Source organism: Gymnoscopelus microlampas (genome assembly GCF_963454915.1).
Source record: "Gymnoscopelus microlampas genome assembly, chromosome: 3".
Lineage (NCBI taxonomy): Eukaryota > Metazoa > Chordata > Actinopteri > Myctophiformes > Myctophidae > Gymnoscopelus > Gymnoscopelus microlampas.
Genome location: NC_139940.1, coordinates 3,965,811 through 3,987,999, shown reverse-complemented (window position 1 = coordinate 3,987,999; position 22,189 = coordinate 3,965,811). Strand labels below are relative to the sequence as shown.

Genomic DNA, 22,189 nt, shown 5'->3' with positions numbered 1-22,189 from the left:
CATCTTTGTGATTATGATTTTTCTTTTTACCATAACCATTCGAAACCTAGCATCCCTTTTCTGAGGAGAACTTAAGCCAAAAATAGCCGATCTACAAGCTCACAACGCCTCGCAGCGCGAGGCGTTGTGGGCTTGTAGATCTGCTATTTTTGGCAAAGAGGTATAGGCGTAGAGGGAAAAAAGAGCAGACCAAGTAAACAAAAAAAGTATAATTTACTTGAGCACCTGCCTCTCAAAATGTCTGTGCACGCCACTGATTCTATTCTAGCTTGAGACTACAGCTGAAAACCAAATGGTAAAAAAAATGGTAAAAGATTGTTAAAAAAAAAAAAACGCATTTGCATGTTTTCAAACAAACAGCGTAGTTCAAAAACTATGAATCACATTGGCTTGTGAGAAATGACATGTTCATAACACTACAATATGACCACACTGACTCCCCATCCAGACACCGCACTTCCTTTACAGGCGTAGTATAAGCTGTAACGCTGGTTAACCCATGCAGATGTCTGAACCTCAGTTCATCTTCTCCGTCACACACAATGCATCTGCTCATATGCCTACTTATTGCTTGGATTACGCTCGTCACCAAAGGTTAGTGATATTGTGTTTTATTACTGTGTGTTATTATTAGTAGTATTGTTATTATTGTTTTATCGTTTGGGGTTTGGGATACATTTTTCTTACATTTGTCTGTATTTATTTATTTGTTATTCCCCACACAGATTTGGACACATGTATCTTTTCATCTAAATACTAATAATATTAATAATACATGTGCATGGCACAGTGTTGAGGTAATTTCAGCGCTAGTTAAACATTGTTGTCAGATTATAGACATTAAATCAGTTCTACTCAACTTGACCTAACTTTACTTAGGAGCCACACAGCAAAACACAGCTGTCCTTGTTTAAGGTTATATAATAAACTATGTTGTAGTATGATTTCAAGCCACATGGATATGAAAGGATTAACAGATCAAATGACAGAATGTTTAGGCTTTATTCATAAAATGTGAACAGAACACATTCACTGTTGTCACTCTGCGCTCCAAGCAGTGCACTTTTCTTTTTTTCCCCTATCTTTTTTTGAAACACTTCTTGATTATTTGATCAATAAAAAAGATATCGAGATAGAATAATCGCTAAGAAAGAAATGAATAGTTGCAGCCCTAGTTTACATTAGTTTTCAATTGTGACCTGACTCTCTAGTGTTGTGTTGTAGGCTATGGATTGACATGTTACAGGAGCATGCATGACATATTACAGATCTCGGACCGTAATAAAACTACTGTGCAACACACATGCAAAGAAAACCAAACATGTGGCGCACGGACAACCATGTCAGGTATGTTGATACAGAGGGATAACCAGTGGTGGAAGTAGTACTCAGATTTTGCAATATCGCAATATAAAAGCACGTTTTAAAGTAAATTAAAAGGCCTGTGTTCATTTTACTTGAGTAAAGTACAAAAGTATTGACATCAAAATATATTTACCGTGCCAAAGTAAAAGCACAAAATATTGTTCAATTATATTTTTTTGAAGCTTACAAGGCATGGCATCGGGACACGTTGTGCGCTTGTAGATCTGCTATTTTCAAATAGTATAGATTAGCGATTAATTGGTTAATGTATGTTTTAAAATAGAATCTAAAGGGGGCTTCTCCTCCGCATCATCAGCGCCCATACCCTAGATGGGGTTGGTGAAAGGGCCTTTCTGTGTGGAGTTTGCATGTTCTCCCCGTGTCTCCTAGGGTAGTTAATACCCTCACAAAAACATGTAGTAATCCTGGTCGCTATACCGCCCCCCCCCCCCCCCCCCATGACAGCCGGGGCGCCTGATGGAGGGCAAGGGAACTGGTTGGAATAACGTGTTCCTTCCACTCGCTACGTCCTACCGGGGAAACTCCTCCCTGTCATGTGACAAGAAGGTCAGTTGGCTCTCATGCATTGAAGGAGGCATGAGCTCGGCCCTGGCCTCCCTAGCTGTGGGGGGCTGGTGTAGGGCTGGTGTAGCGCCCAGGATCACTTAGAAAAGTGTCACCGGGTGAAAAAAAAAGTTTGGAAAAATTGAAAATAGAAATATATAAAATACATAAAAAAAGAAAATAGAATATATTTTGTAACTTAAGTTGTCCAATAATTGTAGTGGAGTAAAAAGTCAAAATGTACATCTGGGATGTAGTGGAGTAGAAGTATGAAGTATATACAAATGGTATGAAGACAGTATAACCGTATAAACCTTATTTTCGGGATGTAAAACTGTCATAGATAACAATGACTTTCTATTATGATTCAGGGTGGTGCGGTCACACCGAACTTTAATTCTGCCTATAGCGGCCAATGTTTTTGAATGGGAACGGGAAGTTTGGTGTGACCAACATTATTTTGGCAGAGACCGCAACATCTTGTTTGTTTTCAGAAAAACACGTAATGGAGTATTATAAGTATTGCGTCAACGTAAACGATACCTGTGGCTCAGTGAACTTTGGATTCAGCCTTAACAGAGATGAGTGCTGCAACAAACATCTCTGCAATGAACACTTTCCCCCATGTAAGTATCTACACCAGTCTTCAACAGGGGGTCCGAAAATAGCAGATCTACAAGCTTGTAAATCGGCTACTTTTTGGCAAAGAGGTATAGGTGTATAGAGGGAAAGAAGAGCAGACCAAGTAAAAAAAAAAAAAGTTTAATCTGAAACACTATTTATCTCAGCTAAGGGGTCTGAAATTTTTGAAGACACCTATCTATAGTATACCTCCTGCAGGGGTGAAATGGTGATTTTAGTTTTACGGCGGAACGCTATTTTAATGATGTCACGCGCCAACACACAAGCACATCGCACACATTTTATTTTACCTTAAGGTAGGAAACATGTTTATATAGGAAATGATTAGTTTTTAGCTTAGTTTTAGTCTTTTTAAACTAATAAAAATAATTCAAGGATTGCCTTGAATTATAGGAGCTGAAACTAAAAGTTTGCTTTGAACGAGTATCTGTCTCTTCTTTGATGGTGGCTGAGACATTGCTGCGTGCAGATAGGATACTGGCAGCAGCGGCTACTGAAGCCATTCAGCCAAAATGCTGTGTTGCTTACTGTGTATAATGCGAGTGAGGATACATTTGCACACTCACTTGTAAACCTGTTATGCAAAGCAGCCATTTGGGTACTTGGCAGTGGCTCATGAATCGATGGGGGGCGCGTTCTAGCGTGGACACGCGTGCACATCCGTACCGTACCTATACGCGTGCGCGTGAAAACAATAATAACCTCACACTGTGGTGTTGCGTGAAGCAACCATAGTGCACCACTGCTTCTGTGGTATAGGGCTGAGCTATAGAAATCAATATCACATCATTTTTGCCTTGATTATGATTACTGAGCGACAACGCATTGCATCGCATTCTGAGCTTGTTGATCTGCTATTTTCACTACTTTAGCCCCCCCCTCCACACAGCATATAGGTTGCAGAATTTAAAACATATAATAGATATTTAAAAATCTTTATAGGATTGAGAGACTACCCACGGCCGAACAGCCGTTGCCAGAGGACAACTGACATACAATAAACTTGTGGTTGAACTAACTAGACAGAGCATGCATGTGAAAGTTGTTTTGTTGTACATGAGGTTCAGGGTTGAACACCTCATTAATTGATGATGATGTCTACAGCCCTGAACATTTTCTAAATGTAAACCTTACAGCTCCTGACAAGAGTCAGCCCAATGGTTTGCAGTGCTTCACTTGCAAAGACGACAAAGACAAAAACTGCACCACCAGCCTAACATGTATTGGGCTTGAAGATCGCTGCATCAATGGAACAGGTACAGTAATACACAGATGGTTTGTATGACTGTGTCTCTTGCTATTTACACAAATAGTTGGCCTTAGTTTGGGGGTGCATTGTGTGTTGCAGGGTGGGGGGTTCAGGTAGCCTGGTTCCAGACGAATCTGCCTTTGCAAAATAGCATGCACTTTAGCCCTCGGCAGATTAGGTCGGCCCCCCTCCATAGAGAATTTATTTCTCTCCCGCAGAGGTTGTGCGGGACCAACCAGGGCCCAGTATTCAAATGTGGGCGGGCTTATCAACAAGGAAGCGGCGAACAGTCGACACCAGCGTCCTCACCTTTCCCACATTTACACACCAATGGTGGCAAGCGAGCGCCGACCGAATCATTGGAGGCAATGTAGGGTTCAGTGTCTTGCCCAAGGACACTTCGACATGTGGACAGGAGGAGCCGGGATTCGAACCGCCGACCCACAGATCATTGGACGTCCTGCTCTATCTCCTGAGCCACAGCCGCCCCCATGGGGAAGCTTCTCTGTCATTCTGTGACCGGAATGCTACCAAGAGAATTAGATTGTTGTTCTTTGAGTTGGATATAACCAAACAATACCCAGAGATAGCGCTGGTTCCAGATAATAAAGTTGAGCAACATCAAGGAAGTGTGAACATTAAATGATTAATGGAGCAGACATTAGAGTTTTATGTGTTTGTGTTCACAGTGATAATCGGAGGTCCAGCAGGCGTACATCTGACAGGGTATGGCTGTGCCTCCGAGAACATGTGTGTCAATCAACCTACCGCAACCTGCTGTAAAGAAAGCTTTTGCAACGGTGAGAGAAAGTAAAACATGCTGTGCTTCATACCTTTGGTAGGATTATCTCTATACTTTGGGTGCATCAAGAATCAACAAGAGGGTTTTTTGGCTAAGTATTGTTTTTGTTTTGTTTTTTTGCACACACGCACGCACGCACGCACGCACGCACGCACACGCACACACGCACACACGCACACACGCACACACACACACACACACACACACACACACACACACACCAATAAGCCTGCAATAAGGTGTAGTCAGGAATTAATAACCATCATGTTTTGCTCACTTCATTAGTTGTGTCCGTCTTTGACTAAAACACAAACTACTCTGGTGATATGACTGTACAGTCAATTTATACAAATACAAACCTTTCCATTCATTTAAATACACTGGTGTGATATCTTACTGCATGTTCGTTTGATTTTTGTTTAAGGAATACAAACTCCTGACAACCAGTGGCTGGCTTTCGGGCTGGGACTGTTCATCTGTGTGATCATCATTGCTGCTTTGATTTATAACAGATGGTGAGTACTACTATATTAGATGGAGTACCTTTAGATTACAGAGTACTATACATTAGAAGGATTACATCTAGATTACAGAGTACTACTACTACATTAGATAGATTACCTTTAGATTACAGAGTACTACATTAGATAGATAACATCTAGATTACAGAGTACTACTACATTAGATGATTACCTTTAGATTACAGAGTTAGATCAGTGGTTCTCAAACTTTTTCATGCCAGGGACCCCCAAATTGACACTTATTAGCCCACGGACCCCCATTTGAAAAGATACGCCAGGGACCCCCCATAATAGAAGATCTTTTACGGCTCTAGCATTGATTCTCAACCATTTTAATTTCAAGGACCCCCAGTTTGACATGCATTAGCCTACGGACCCCCATTTAATGGCATTTATATCTCTGGGACCCCAATTCATATCGTAAAATCAATGTTAATTTAACTCTGAGAGTGTACAAATGGTGTAACAAAAGGAACCAAATGGACCCTGACGGGTCCATTTGGTTCCTTTTGTTACACTATCAGAGTTACAGACCCATAAGGGTCCATTTGGTTCCTATCCATCATTTAGCTGGGGACCCCCTGGAACCCCCTCAAGTACTCCTGGGGGTCCCCGGACCCCACTTTGAGAACCAATGCATTAGATAGATTACATCTTGATTACAGAGTACTACTGCATTAGATAGATTACAATCACACAACTCTCCATAAAAAGGAACCAACAAACAGAGTTAGGCAAGGAGACCTGAAAAACCACTTAAATGTTATTACCTGTGTAATAACATTTGTAATTTACATAATAACAATGTATATAAAACAACAGTTAAAGTGGAGTAAATGAACATACTATAAATGTGTACGTTAACTAAGGTAAACATGCATCTTCTGCATACATTTTCATGTTGGTTGCCAATTTAATCCAATCAGAAGACCGTACCTGTTTAGAAGCTTACAGTGTTCCAATTTTGTTGGCTCATTATTTTGTGTCATCACTTCTAATTTAACTTTTTCTGATCCTGTATTGTATTATGTATGAGTTCTCTCTCCTGATTGGATTAATTTGGTTTCCCAACCTAAAAATGCATGTTCTGTTTACTAAAGAGCTTGTGAGATGGGGAAACCTCATGCTACTGAACAAACACTCTATACTAATGATTACTACAGAATATACAGCTATTTACTGTAACAAAAGCCGTTCTACAAGCTCACAACGTTTCACAGAGTGACGCGTTGTGAGCTTGTAGATGCAGATCAGATGATGTAAAACAACACCAGAATCACGTCACAGGTTTACAGGTGGAAAGAAGTGGGTGAAATAATGTTTTTCAGGATGCTCATGTGGCGCAGTGGAAAGTCCCTGCCCACCACCACAAAGGTTGTGGGTTCAAATCCACCGTGGTGCATCCGGCTTTGTCGAGCGTCTACTACACGAACACAATTGGCCCGTGTTCTGGGGAGGGAAGCCGGGCGGGGAGGAGGGTGATATCTGTCATTGCACATACTCCTACAGGAGGAGTAGTACGGCTCTGTACGTCCTCCTGGTGGGGGCTCCTCACTGGCAGGTGAGTCAGTATAGGATATAGCAGTGGTTCTCAAACTTTTTCATGCCAGGGACCCCCAAATTGACACTTATTAGCCCGCGGACGCCCATTTGAAAAGATACGCCAGGGACCCCCCATAAGAGAAGATCTTTTACGGCTCTAGGATTGATTCTCAACCATTTTAATTTCAAGGACCCCCAGTTTGACATGCATTAGCCTACGGACCCCCATTTAATGGCATTTATAACTCTGGGACCCCAATTCATATCGTAAAAATCAATGTTAATTTAACTCTGAGAGTGTACAAATGGAACCAAATGGACCTGTTAGGGTCCATTTGGTTCCATTTGTTACACTCTCAGAGTTATAGACCCATAAGGGTCCATTTGGTTCCTATCCATCATTTAGCTGGGGACCCCCTGGAACCCCCTCAAGTACCCCTGGGGGTCCCCGGACCCCACTTTGAGAACCAATGGGATATACCATACAGTTTAGTGTGTGGGGAGGAATTAATTGGCATAACGACTAAATTGGGGAGAAAAAGGGGGGGAAAATTATTGGCTGCTCAAACTGTTGAAGCCGTTTTATAGCTCCCCCCCCCCCCCCCCCCCCATCCCCCCCGCTGTTGTAGAACAACATGAGGATGCGGGGGGCCCACCCCACTCTGAACTTCTTCAGACGAGGGAATATGAATTGGAATCTGTCACTCATGTTCTCAGGTACCAGAGACGCGAGCCAGGAGTTGAGATGTACCACAACAACACAATGAGGTGAATGAAGGCAGATGGATCTTCTTGTGCACGATAACATTCACCGTGCACTCACGCGCACGCGCACACGCACACACACACACACACACACACACACACACACACACACACACACACACACACACACACACTTGTATTACTATACTTGTGAGGACATCAACGCTTCAGGACAGCCATTTTATGAATGTCATTTAAAAATATATATATTATTTTGCCATTTTTAACCTTAGGCCTAAAGCCGAAAAACAGCAGATCTATAAGCCCACAATTATAGATCGGCTGTTTTTCGGTGCATGACACTGGCGCGCAACTAAGTATAAATCATGTTTGACTCTAATTCCAATCCCTAAACCTAACCTCTAAATGTCTAATCCTGACCTGAATGTTTTTCTAATTGTAAACGTATCTCTAAAAAATGTTTTTTTTAACAATAAAACAACCATTTGTCTTTGTGAGGACCAGGAGAACGGTCCTCACAATGTATATTTCTTCAAATTCTACTATACTTGGTCCTCGCAAGTATAGTAATACAAACACACACACACACACACACACACACACACACACGCAGGATTGTACAGTCTAAAACTATGATGTACTGTTGAAGTGTCAATCAATATATCCAAGATGTGTTGCCCATAGGGCATGCTGTGTTGTCCTTTTAACAATCATTGTAACAATCATGCCACTGTACTATTTACAAACTGTTAATAAAGTTTCTACTGGCACCCCCTAGGGACCCTTTGGTATCACTACACCCCATTCAGCAAAACAGTTTTCTCCTACATTTTTAAGCTCTCTCTCTGTGTGTGTGTGTGTGTGTGTGTGTGTGTGTGTGTGTGTGTGTGTGTGTGTGTGTGTGTGTGTGTGTGTGTGTGTGTGTGTGTGTGTGTGTGTGTGTGTGTGTGTGTGCGTGCGTGCGTGCGTGCGTGCGTGCGTGCGTGCGTGCGTGCGTGCGTGCGTGCGTGCGTGCGTGCGTGCGTGCGTGCGTGCGTGCGTGCGTGCGTGCGTGCGTGCGCGCGTGCGAAAAGCAAGCAGTGGAGCACCTCAGCTGTGCCTATAATATTGAATAATTAAACAAAGACAAACATATATGTTTATAAATGTCACCTGAGGCCCACTTTACAAACGGGCCCAGTTTTATTTCAAATGTTTGTGGTCATTTGAACGTCTACTCAGGCTTGTATGAACACCCCAGACAGTTTTAAAGTTTTTTGATTCAGTATTTAGATATTTGATAATCATTTTATCAGACCCCTTCCTATACAAACCCATCCCATTGTAACTTCAAACTTAATCTTATGCACATTGTAAAGTGTTCCAATAAAAGTGTTTTAAAGTGACACGCGGGTTTGAATGTACCGTTTAGCTTTTTAAACATATTTTTTTGAATCATGATGTTTTTTTACATTTTGCTGATAGGATGTGCAATTTATTTAATGCAGTTAACAGTCAAAAGTTTGCTCAAAACATGTATTACGCTACTAAAGCATTTTGACCTTAATTTACTGATGCCTGAAACTATTACGATGTTGAGATGATCATTGACGATAAGCCTTCTTCAGACATGTCATGTGTTTGTAGCCTATATTAATTAGATGAATGAATGCGACCCATCCACGTATGAGCAGCAGAGTGACTCTCAGAGCCTCTGCCTGATGTTCAAACGCCTAATATCTCCCCATACACCATGTTACATAACATGGTGTAATGGTCCGGTGACGACCTCCAGGTCATGTGACAGAATGATGTCATTCCCAGTGCAACGTGATGCTCTCTCCACTCCAGTCAACCAAGAGTCCAGTCCAGGTGTTCTAATCCTCCCTCTGTCTGTGAATATAACACTGTTTCCTCAACGTCCTACCATTAACTTTAACATCATCATTCAGTGGTCAACTTACATAAAGTTAACACACTGAATGTACATTATTAGCCCAGTGGTTCTCAAAGTGAGGTCCGGGGACAACCTCAGGGGTCCTTGAGAAGGTTCCTGGGGGTCCCCAGCAAAATGTGTTATTATAGCATCAAAATCAGTTTTAACCCTATATTATACACACGTGGGCTATTTGAAAATAACCAACGTAGAAGCTCACAACAGTTGTGAGCTTCTAGATCAGGGGTCTTCAACAGGGGGCCCGGGACCCCTAGGGGGTCCTCAGGGTTACTACAGGGGGTCCGCCAAATCTTTGTGTGATAGCAGCTTTTTTTTTTTTTTTAACCTTAACCACTTGAACCCTAGCATCCCTATTCTGAGGAGAACTTTAGCCAAAAATAGCAGATCTACAAGCTCACAACGCCTCGCGCTGCGAGGCGTTGTGAGCTTGTAGATCGGCTATTTTTGGCAGAGTTATAGGTGTAGAGGGGAAAAAGAGCAGCAAAAGTTTATCTGAAACACAATTTTATACAATATAGAGGGGGTCCCTAATTCAACTCTCTCTCAGCTAGGGGGTCCTTGGCCTGAAAACGTTGAAGACCCCTGTTCTATAGATCAATCTTTTTTTAAGTGGAATATTTTTTGTATGGGGGTCCCTGGCACAGATGCATTTTCAAATGGAGGTCAAATACATATTACGTGACGTGAAAAAGTTGCAGTACCAGTGCAGCAGCCAAATCCAACTAGCTGATACATATTAACTGAATTCAAGCCTTTATTTTACCGTTATTGTCAAATGATTTAACATGAATTATTTACATTTCATCTAGTAGTGTGTGTGGTGGGATAAAGCACTGCTTCTCAAACATTTTCCTGCCAAGAATCCCTGAATTGACATGTGTTTGGCCGCGTACCCCCAATCTGAAAATAATTTGTGCCAGGGCCAGTTGTGTGAAGCACTGTAGGCCTACTTAAGTACAGTTTTGAGGTATTTTGACTTAACTGGAGTATTTCCAATTTTCTATACTTTTACTTCTACTCTACATACATCTCAGAGGCAAATATTATACTTTTACTCCACTACAATTATTAGAAAACTTTAGGTAGGCCTACTAGTTACTTAATTAGATTAGATGTACCCACACGGAAAGGAAATATATGAACATATATGCCAATATATGGCAGGTATATGCAGAATATATGCTGCATATATGTCATATTCAGGTTCATATATGTGCATATATGTTGATATATAGGGAATATATGTCTCATATATAGCTCATATATGTTCACATATATGCCACAATCAGGTTCATATATGTGCATATATGTTGATATATAGGGAATATATGTCTTATATGTAGCTCATATATGTTCACATATATGCCACAATCAAGCTCATATATTTGCATATGTGTCATAAATGCCTACATATATGCCTATATATATAGCTCATATCTCCCTTTTTTATTTGCAAAAAAATGAATTCATTATTGTACGTATTTCCATCCAATGTAGATTTTGGTTTGTGGATTGTGGAAGATATAATATAAAGACAATATTGTTTAATTAGGTCTGCATGCTGCCACTCTTATTTATTTTAAAACACAACTAAAGACCTTTCTGTTTTCCACTGCCTTCTAGAGGCACAACAATTTAAAATGTTTTACATGATGTGAACATCATCATCATTATCAGTTATTATCATCATTAGTTTTATCCTTCAACTTCTTGTGTATACCCCAAAATGACTGCTATACAGGTTTTGTAGCAATTTGTAGCAATTATAGAAATATTAGAGCTTAATTGTCGAATGTTTAATGTTCTAATCATGTATACTTTATTTTACATTTTGGACAAAATAGCCAATTTTACATTGAGTGCAGATATCCCATGCAGTGCCCACTTACAGCAGTGGTTCTCAACCTTTTCAGGCCACAACCCCCCAAAATAATCATATTTGAACTGGGGACCCCAACCCTAATATGTACTTGTAATGTAGGAGTTGAGGCATTTAGTTTTAATTGACTCAGTTCCACAGATCAATATTTTGAAAATAGCCGATCAACAAGCTCACAACGCCTTGATGGGCTATTTTGCCTCTTTCTTATATTATTTTGCAATTTGGCCAACATTTGACCAGTTTTTTAGTATAGTTTGTTGATTACTTTTGATGCAGTAATTATTTTATTTGTATTATTATTTTTATTTTTTTGGAATTAAAAAGGTTACTTAAATTGTCACTTCACCCCCCCCCCCCCCCCACCACACACACTCCCCAATCATGTGGGGATCCCCCTGGGGGTCCCGACCCACAGGTTGAGAACCACTGTGCGACATTACGTCACGCAGCTAAGGGCGGAGCTTATTAGAATTTGAACAGAGGCGGAGAAAGTGAAACTAACGTCTGACGGCTGAGCGAACATTTATTTACAAACAGCTTGATTCCATGCTTCTACTCTACTAGATAACAGGTAAGTTTAATTCGTTTATGGAATTCAAATGTTATCCAACTTGTTAGTATCGTAAACGTGCAGTTTTTATTAGCCATGTATCACATGACGCTCGTCCGTCACGAGCGTCATGGCTGATCTTAATCCTGTTTTTTGCACGTTCTCCATTTAGAACCTGTACATCTACATAAACGTTCAGATTTTAAATATAAAGTGCTTACTCTATGGCCATGGATGTTACAAGTCTACTCGGGCACTCAGAAATACCCGTATTGTCTGTATTGTTCAATAAAAAGCATTTTAATTTGATCGGTGGCCATTTTCTCCGTATTTCCTTATGCGTTCAACTACGTGACCCTATTGGTTGGGAGGTGTACTGCACTCTGATACATTGTAAATCTATGACACAATGGCCACCGGTCGGATTAAAATGCTTTTTTTATGAACAATCTGGAATATACGGATACTTACACCCACCCGAAGTGAATTGTAACATCCGTGGCCATGAGGTAAGCACTTTATATTTGAAATATGAACGTTTATGTAGATGTAGGGCCGTAAATGGAGAAATAGCAAGAAACGGGTTGAAGTTTCCTCATGACTGTCATGATACAGTGATTCGCTCAAGCTTAAATTATGTTTCGTCGTAAGACACTGTTGCACGCCCAAAAATCACTGATCTACAAGCTCACAGCGACACATTGTGAGCTTGTAGATAAGGTTTTTGGGGCGTGTAACACAGTCTTAGACATGATATTAGCATATTAATTTCCATGTGGTGCATGTCAGTGTTTATCAGGTATAAATCAGTCCACAACACAAGCTAATGTTGGACTCATTTATTTTGACTGTAATTAATTATTATTATCATATCTATGAATTTTGTTTGAAACCTACAGTACAAAGTACAATCATTTAATTAAAAAGAGTACAAATAGTAATGGATCAAACAAAACAAAAAATACTTAGTTTTGTTTTGCACACAGCTAGCTAACAAAGCAGGTTATGTTTATCAGTGGTTCTCAAAGTGGGCTCCAGGGAGCCCCAGGGGTCATTGGGGGGTTTCCAGGTGGTCCCCAGGTAAATGAGGTTATATAGCATCAAAATCAGTTTAACCACTTAAACCCTATAAATTGCCTATTTGAAAATAGCAGATCTACAAGCTCACAGTGCAGCGCATGGTGATGCGTTGTGAGCTTGTAGATCAGCTATTAAAAAACTAAAAAACACTGTAAACAAACTGTGTGGAATATTTCTGAAACACTTTTGTAATTCAAATCTTGAGTCCTATAGCCAAGTACATAGGCTAATAATTAGGGGGTCCTTGACATGAACATGTTTGAGAACCACTGATTTTACATTAATCATTAATCAGTTCTGCGAAACACTTTGCCAAATTCATCAGAAGAACTGAATGAATTATGAGAAGGGTGGCGCAAATTATGAGCAATCTGATGAGTTAACATTACATTTTAAATTACTGACGCACAAATAATATCTATGTCTATTTCTACTATCACAGATGCTGAAAGAAACACCTGGCTGGCAGCTAGTGAGCACTTAAAACCAGTGCAAAGACTGGACACGACAAGAAGAAGTGCGAAGAAAAAAACATCTGCTGCTACGTGACGTCTTTACTTGCAATAGAGTCTGAGGATGTCTTTTATTACATTTTTGGATACCTTTTACTTTCGTTTGATACTTTTCTTTTTTGTTGTTTGACATGTTCCTCCTTTATAATTCTTAATACTATGTATGCAAATAAAATTAATGGGTAGCCTGTACAAAACATTATGCCACCCTTTTACACCTGTAAACTTGTGTTATGCCCAAGTTGAAGCTGTTACCCTCAACTGTTGAGCTGGGGTCAATGACTACATTTTTTATTTGTTTTTCTGTCCTTTAGGTGTTGCATGGTGACAGCAGCAGTTGTTGAAAGGATAATGAAGCTTCCCGACTCGTCTAATTGTCTTAGGTAGTGTAAACTGTTTTTTCTAATCTGTTTTAAAGCATTGCAAATACGGAGACTATATGGAGGTCATGTTTTAGTTTAACAATCTATTGTTATGTGGAAAGCAACAGACGAACACTGTTAACATGCAAACCATATATGTCTAATTATGTTAAGGTGAAGTTCTCACAGCTACAAAATGGATGCTGAGCATTGAGGGTCCGGTCGGTGTGGCTCCACAGATCAACTTACTGGCTGGACTGGCAGCTTTTCCAGTTATTACAACTTCACTCTGGTGCACAGGAGCACGCCTGAATTCATTCAAAGGTAACTTTCTGCTTGAAGTAGAACCATCATATGTAACTCGAAAAATGTGCTCTCTTGTAGAGCAGCTATGAGTGCACCTTTTCCATATGTGATTTTTGATTTCAGATGTTTCGTTGTGATCAACCCATCGGCACTAAAACGACAAAGCTGCTCAGCCAGAAAAGTGGGTATATCCTCCTGTCTCCTCCCTCCTGAAGCGATTGATGGACTTCGATTGGCTTTGAGTGTAAGTTTTGTGCAAAACATTTGGACCATTCCCCACTATATGAATGACATTCTTAATATGTTGCTTTGCCGTCTTAGGTCATATTTTAGTAGAGTTTTATCATTTATTTAGTTTTTTAGATGTCAAACATACCATGAGATCATTCGACAAGACACACTTACATAATTCTATTATTATTATTATTATTATTATTATTATTACACAATTCTAACCAATTATTGTAAATATAGAAGGTGTCTTGGACTCATAAATGCACTCACTTTTCAGACAATTCAAAATAATTGCATGTTTATGAAAAAAAACTAATAAAATAGATACTGTTTGAATAAAGGCTTTGGGCTATCAGCCGATAAACTCACAAGGAAACTCATGTACACTAAATCAGGTGGTGTAGCAAAACGTATATACTTGGAGTCTTTATTTTTCCACTGTTGTCTCATGTCCTTTTGGTCTCTTTGCAGAGGCAACAATGAAGAAGTGACCGCACGCAACTAAAGGCCAGCTGGGTCAAGCCATCAACAGCAAGTTGCTCAGGCATCGCCGAAAGGCAGATAATTGAAATTATTATTCCTGTCTAAGATCAACCAATTATTTTCTGTTGTGATTATGTTTAATTGAGATTTTGAATAAATGTTTAATAACATCTAGATATTGTGTTTTATTTAATTCATGTAGGTATGCATATTTGTATTTATGTATCCTTAACATACTGCATATGTGTAAATAAACATATATGACCTATATTTAACATATATGTGTAAATAAACATATATTACCTATATTTAGCATATATTAATATATAATGCATATATGAAATTGGCCCCCTATATATATGGGCATATATGCAGCATTCATATATATGCACATATATGTGCATATATAGGTACATATATGGGCATATATGCAGCATTCATATATATGCACATATATGTGCATATATATATGTGCATATATGGATATATATGTGCATATATGTTGAGAGACATATATGTAGGGGGCCAATTTCATATATTTGGCATATATGTTGAACATATATGTGGCAATATAGGTTCATATATTTTCTTTCCGTGTGGGTAGATTCTGATTATTATTACAAAACATATATTAACCACTTCAGCTCCATATACAATTTGGCCGTTTTGAATGTCGACCGACGCATTGTGAGCTTGTAGATTGGCTATTTCCAAAAGATTTGTATACATTTAAGATGTCAAAACTTGTGAAATCGGACATTCTGCAAAGTGAGTACTTTCTACTTTTGGTACTTTAAGTACATTTCAATACCAATACGTTTGTACTTTGACTTGTAATGGAGTATTTCTAGATTTTCTACATTGCAGTATTCCACCGCTTCTCCCTGGCACATAATGTGGGACCAGGTCAGTTAGGTATTCTGGGGCCTGACCATGACCGAGTACCAGGACCTTGAAATGGACCCTAACGTTAACAGGAAGTCGGTGCAAAGAGGCCATGGAATCGTTTTTTTATGATACCCTATGCTGTCAGAGTCACATGCTGTGTTACTGCCTCTTATCACCATGTCCTCAAAGTCCTGGGCTTTCAGAACACTGCTGGAAAGAAACACCGGCACCTGCTCCGGACCTGGAGCGTCTAGGGTCTTGTTTATAAAGGAAGAGGCTCTGGCTATTCAGCCATTAACCCTGCAGTGTGTGTGTAGGTGTGTAGGTGTGAGTGTGTGTTTCTACGTTGCTACGCTGTGTGTGTGAGGAAACATGAGGAACTTCATTGTGTTGCTGAGCCTGCTGTCTCTGTCCTGTCTGGCCCAGCAGCCTCATCGATGCTGTGAGTACAATAGCACTGAACTTATACATATTGCTATCCTTTTAATACTAATCCCTATTCTAGCGGCAAACTTTCTGCCAAAACATGCACTACATATACTGTACATTATGCCAAACCTTTTGTCTTAATTACATCTGCTGCAATGTAATCTGTTGTATACATAGTATTCAAATTTAGATTTTCTTTTGTCAGTAAACACAGTATGCAGTCAAACAGTGTTTTTTTTGTATATTTAGAGACAGATTAATTGTGATCACAGATTATTTAACAATTATTACTAATATAAAATCATGAGATGTTTACATTTTGCTGATAGAACGTGCAATTCATTTGATGCAGTTGACTAGTCTAGTCTATTTTGTGTCAAAATAGCACATCTATACAAGCTCACATCACGTCACAACTCACAGTTATTATTTGGTCACAAGCTCTTGTCAATACTTTTTTATACTAAATTGGTGCTATAATAAAACCCACAGACACACTTAACCACTTTCTTATTCAAAAATGTTTCAAAGATAGCAAAAAAACAGCCAATCTACAAGCTCACAATGCATCATGATGCGATGCGTGAGATTTGAAGTAAGGCATTAATTTAATTCTAGATAAGTAAGGCATTAATTCATGAAAAACACATATTTATAAGAAGCTAGTTTACACCTGTATTACTCTAGGAATGTTTAGTTATATTCTGCTGTATGTTCCATCACAAATGCACAGTATGAGCCACACATCTTCATTGTTGTAGAATAAAACCAACTAATTCACAGTATGAAACATGCAGCTTCATTGTGAATTAACATTAATTGTCTCTTCTTCTCACAGCTAGTCCAGCTCTTATGACTGGAGCCATCTCGGTGAGTGCTGCTTCTCTTCAACACTATACTGTATGAGAGAAACACATGATCAATGAATCAAGGTGATTTTTTTTAAAATATTGATCGTACAGTGTGGTACTGTATGTATCGCATAAAAACACAGAAAATAGCTCTATCTACAAGATCTTGTGTGTTCTGATTATCGATAAATGTTTCAAAAGGATAGTTCACCCCCAAAATTACTTTATTTCTATCGATTAGTCACCCCATGGAGACTTGAATTAATGGATATTTTTTTTGTTTTTGTCTCATTCTCTAAGCCAATAATTTGATGACCGGCAGCGGTTTCCGGTAGGAGACACAAAGAGTCTCCTTTGTGTCTCCTACCGGAACCGCTGCCTACCTGGTCCGCTGGTCATCAAATTATTGTCTTAGGAATGAGACAAAAACAAAAAACATCCATGAATTCAAGTCTCCATGCAGGGTGAACTATCCTTTTAAGCCCTATGTTATACTTTATCGTACAGTGGTATGTATCGCATTAAAGGATCTACACCATGAATTTAAAAAATAATAATTAATATCATATTGTTTATGTCCCTCAAAAAAAATTCAAAAGGTTTGAGCCTAAATCAAGCCTCAGATATACTCATTCCAACAAACTTCTCTCTGGCTTATAAAGCACTTTCACCTGCAATACCATATTGTCCTGTTTGGCACGGGGCGCTATTGAACCAGTTTGTATGCATGTTATCTCCTGGTTCTGTGTGGAAAAAGTAAAAAAAAATATATAAGAAAAAAAATATATATATATATTTGGTTGGAACTGAAAAACGGGAGGGATTGTACCCTGACGTGACGTCACATCAGGGTGCAAATCAGTTTGGCCTGTTTTGAGACCAATTTACAGAAAACCCCAGATTTGCTGTGAAAGCCTGAGTGTTCAAAGTGGGGTATTTGTGGGGATAGAAGAGAGGTAGGGGAGACCCAAAAAAAATCATGGTGTAGTCCCTTTAAAAATACAGAAAATAGCCGATCTACTTGCTCACAATGCAACACGTTGTGGAGCTTGAATCTGCCATTTGTTTGTTTTGATTATCGCTAAATGTTTTAATAATGGATGAAATGAATGAAGTGCACCCTATAGACTCAGATCAAAGTGATCGATGTGTTCCCTCAGAGCACCCAGAATGACAAGCTGTGGTCGTATGGACAGTACTGGTCCGACGCTCTGGGACAGAGGCGACGCATCAAGGAGTGGGGTGAACAAGACAACAAGACCCTGACCATGGATGCTCTAATGCTCTACAGGGAGGTACGTGCGAGTACTCAGATATTTTACTTAAGTAAAAGAATAGCAATACCACAATATAAAAATACTCTGGTACAAGTAAAAGGTCATGTGTTCAAAATGTTACTTGGGTAAAAGTACAAAAGTATTGCCATCAAAATATACTTAAAGTGCTGAAAGTAAAAGTACGAAAGTGTTTGAAAATAGCAGATCTACAAGCTCAAGTGGGTGTGTGTGTGTGTGTGTGTGTGTGTGTGTGTGTGTGTGTGTGTGTGTGTGTGTGTGTGTGTGTGTGTGTGTGTGTGTGTGTGTGTGTGTGCGTGGGTGTGTGCGTGGGTGTGTGTGTGTGTGCGTGGGTGTGTGCGCGTGGGTGCGTAAGTGTGTGTGTAATATTTCACAATACAGCTGCATATAGTTACTGCCGTTTGCATGGAGGAAGTCATTGTGTTTCATAGACACCTCAGTCACTACTACTGCAACACAATTAACTAGTGAGGATCTAATAGTTAGTTACCCAGTAGCTACCGTAATAGAGCACCAAATTCTGACGTAACTGCCACTAGAGGGCGCTTTTCCCCAGGTTTGTTGCTTAATTTTTTGTGTTGAAATCCCTATTTGGGAATCTTAGATCACGTCATATAAGAACTGTGTTCCAAACATAAACACACCACCCTGGCGTTTTTGTCAGGGTGGTGGCTCTGCATCGTTTATGATATTCATTCATATTTGATGCAGCCTGTTTCTGGCAAAAATGGAATTCATTCTGCCTTAAAAGTCTCAAGAACTACTACTTCCGGGTCTGATATCACTGTCCCCACAGCAGCCGCGTTCATGGTAAATGTAGTCTTTGGGTTGTTTGACTCGTTTCTAGTGTTTATATTGTGTTACTCTTTGGGTAAATGTGTACATTTACACCTTCAGTCGATGCTTCATATCCATAAGTAAAAACGCCAGGGTGCTGTGTTTATTTTTGGAACACAGTTCTTATATGAAGCTAAGATTCCCCAATGAGGATATCAACACAAAAAGTAAAGCCATGAACCTGAGGAAGACGCCCTCTACTGGCAGTGACGTCAGGACTTTGGTGGTCTATAGCAAACTAATTATCTGGGTAGTTGAGTATTAAATAACAAATGAAACATACCCCGTGGAATGTGTCCTTCACAATAATATCTACTGATAAAGAACTGATTAGATCAACATGAAAACATAAGAGCAGTACTTGGCCGTGGCAAAGTCAAAGACTTGGCATTTAGCCTGTACTGATACAGCTTGGTTCTGATAAGACCCAATTAATGAAATTTCAAACACAGAATAGACTTGGTGCATTGATGCATGTATACAGCCACTACACAGTGAATAGAATGGACCATGCTGCATTGACGCATGACATAGCCAGTATACAGTGAATAGAATGGACCATGCTGCATTGATGCATGACAATACAGTGAATAGACACCAGAATTTTCAAATAGCCTATGTATAAAATAGGTAAAGTAGTTAATGTACGTTTCATAATATCATAATGTATATCTGCAAAGTAACTAGTAAACTAAAGTTTTCAAATAATTTGGAGTAAAAGTACAATATTTGCCTCTGAGACGTAGTAGAGTAAAAGTAAAAGTATTGGCAATTGGAAATACTCAAGTAAAGGTGAAAAGTAACCATGTACACGTACTTAAGTACAATTTTGAGGTATTTGTACTTAAGTACGTGTACATAGTTACTTTTCACCACTGTGATGACTCCTTGCATATAACCGTTTGCCTTCCTATAAATGTCATCCCTCAGCACACCGTGTATCTGATCGACGAGCCCAACCGGAAATGCACCCATCATGCTCTGAAGCAGCCCTTCCCCCCCATGGGGGTCCCGCAGGGCGCCTCCTTCAACGGTCAGGTTGTGATGGGCAGCTCCTCAGGCCCTGGTCAGGGTCTGCTGATCAACAGCTGGAGGGGAACGCTGCCCGATAAGTCAGGTTAGAGCAGGGGTGATTGTAGAGTGTTAGGACCCCTAGTCTAGGGTTAGGGGTAGCCCTGGTTCAGAGCGTCAGTGAGTTCCCTCTATCGCCCTGGAAGACCCTGGGCTTTGCGCTTGTACAAGGAATTCCACTGCCCTGCGAGGGCTCCAACAGTAGCGAAAATAAACAAAAGCATTTCGCTACACACCGAAACAAAGGCTGTTTTGTGTTGTTGAAAGTCTATTCTCGGAGGTGGGAAGCCTCTCAGCACCCCACCTACTCTGTAAAATACACTTTTTGGCCAGAAAAGAAAATATTTCCCCGAAAGGAAAAATCTGGTCAATAGAAACATTCCATTGACCAGATCTGTAGAGGGCACTGTGGAGCAACCAAAAACATGTTTTCCTTCCGGTGAAATATTTTCTTTCCATGAATTCAAGCCATTTTGGGGGTGAACTATCCCTTTAAGAGAAGCATAATTTATGTCACGACCTAGGTTTGGTCGCTGTACACCATGTAACTGCTGCCATGTTCACAACTTTAGCATGCATTTCACACACTATTGAGTAGCTACTAAGCTTTCAGACACTAACAAGTCTCACATGCTAATTTTTGAATTTTATGTGTTAGTGTTGAGGTGCCTGTGTGATGGGTTGTGTGCTTGTGTGCGTGCATCTGGCTGTCTGTCCAGTCCGCATATACTGTAGGTACAGTAGGTCTAGTATCTATCCAATGTGTGTACCGTTACACACAGTGTAGTGGTGCTGTACACACCAGGCTAACTAAGTAATATTGCTCACGTTGGTTTCCCATCTCTGTCCCTCCAGGATACGTGGTATCTCTCACTGAGTTTGGATGCATTCCAGTGTCTATCGTTTATCAAGATGGACAGTATGGCTGGGTCATAGTGAGGTACGTTTACTACACACAAAAAACAAACAGCCGATCTACAAGCCTTTAGATCAGTGGTTCTCAAACTTTTTCATGTCAAGGACCCCCAAAATGATATGTATTTGGCCGCGGACCCCCATCTAAAAATATTTTGTTCCGGGGACCCCCAAAAGCAAAGATTTGAGTTACAAATGTTCGCTTTAAAAAACATATATTCAAAGATTTGCACAATTTTTCACGATTTTTCAAAAATAGCAGATCTACAAGCTCATAGCTATGAGCTTGTAGATCTGCTATTTTTGAATAGCCCAAAGTATAAAAGGTCATAATTATTGTGATGCTATATTAACACATTTTGCTGGGTACCCCCTGGAACCCCCTCAAGTACCCCTGGGGGTCCCCGTACCCCACTTTGAGAACCAATGCTTTAGATCGCCTTTAGATCCTCCTACTTGTGCCATTAAATGTCCGCTTATTATGACAAATGCCCAGAACAGGAACGCTTGGGTTCTTGTGGTTAAACCAACTCCTCTGTTCTCTCCAGCTATTTCGATCAGGTCATTGGACTTACTGACCCCCAAGAGCTGGACGTTCCAGACTTCTGCCAGCAGGTAGAGAGGAGTGCTGCGGACGGAGATGAACCAGCGATCGACTTCTTCTCTCTGTTCCTAAAGAGGAAGTGAGCAGCTCTGCCTGTTGTTTAGTCTCGCGTGGCCAGACTGTTGCCTCCCACAATTTTCAAATGTTTCCGGTCATACAGTCTGGGACTCGGAAGCTCTGATCATGATTAGAATATAAGCCGGATATGAAGCCTCCTCCCCACTTCCGTTTTGTCTTCACAGTCGCGCAAATTTATCCGACTATACATCGAAATCATTTAAGTATATTTAGCTTGCTGCTTGGCAGAAATGGAAATTAAAAAAGAAAATGTAAAGATATTTTAAAATATATTTTCGTGAACGGAAGTGCCAGTTTCCTCAATCGGATTTCGGTAGTTGTAGTTCCAGACTCTATATAGCGTTCAGGGATTGTGGAATAGTTGTCTGGCTACGCGAGACTACCTGTTGATCAGACTGTCTGCCTTTTGAGTAGCCCTGCCGCTTGAGTCGCTTTGGAGTTGATTTAATTGTTGAAACCTTTGGT

At 40.0% G+C, this 22,189-nt stretch overlaps 2 protein-coding genes across 2 annotated transcripts; both read left to right on the top strand.

The window, feature by feature from the left end:
• Positions 1-537: 537 nt before the first annotated feature.
• On the top strand, positions 538-7,530 carry LOC311042294 (uncharacterized protein). Its single transcript, XM_084052941.1, has 7 exons — positions 538-594; positions 1,225-1,347; positions 2,424-2,555; positions 3,708-3,827; positions 4,510-4,620; positions 5,047-5,137; positions 7,403-7,530. The coding sequence occupies exons 1-7, from the start codon at positions 543-545 to the stop codon at positions 7,455-7,457; spliced, it is 684 nt and encodes a 227-aa protein (XP_083909067.1). The 5' UTR covers positions 538-542; the 3' UTR covers positions 7,458-7,530.
• An 8,486-nt stretch (positions 7,531-16,016) lies between these two features.
• On the top strand, positions 16,017-21,729 carry LOC311039222 (ependymin-like; the record flags this gene model as incomplete). Its single annotated transcript, XM_084048900.1, has 6 exons — positions 16,017-16,086; positions 16,912-16,943; positions 18,085-18,219; positions 19,987-20,173; positions 20,983-21,067; positions 21,591-21,729. 6 exons carry the CDS (start codon positions 16,017-16,019, stop codon positions 21,727-21,729), a joined length of 648 nt encoding a protein of 215 aa, XP_083905026.1.
• Between the last annotated feature and the right edge of the window lie 460 nt (positions 21,730-22,189).

Coding starts and splice junctions, on each gene's coding strand:
- LOC311042294 (XM_084052941.1), top strand. CDS start 543: ATGCATCTGCTCATATGCCTACTTATTGCTTGGATTACGCTCGTCACC. Junction 1,348..2,423: donor CGCACGGACAACCATGTCAG/GTATGTTGATAC, acceptor GTTTGTTTTCAG/AAAAACACGTAATGGAGTAT. Junction 4,621..5,046: donor TAAAGAAAGCTTTTGCAACG/GTGAGAGAAAGT, acceptor TTTTTGTTTAAG/GAATACAAACTCCTGACAAC.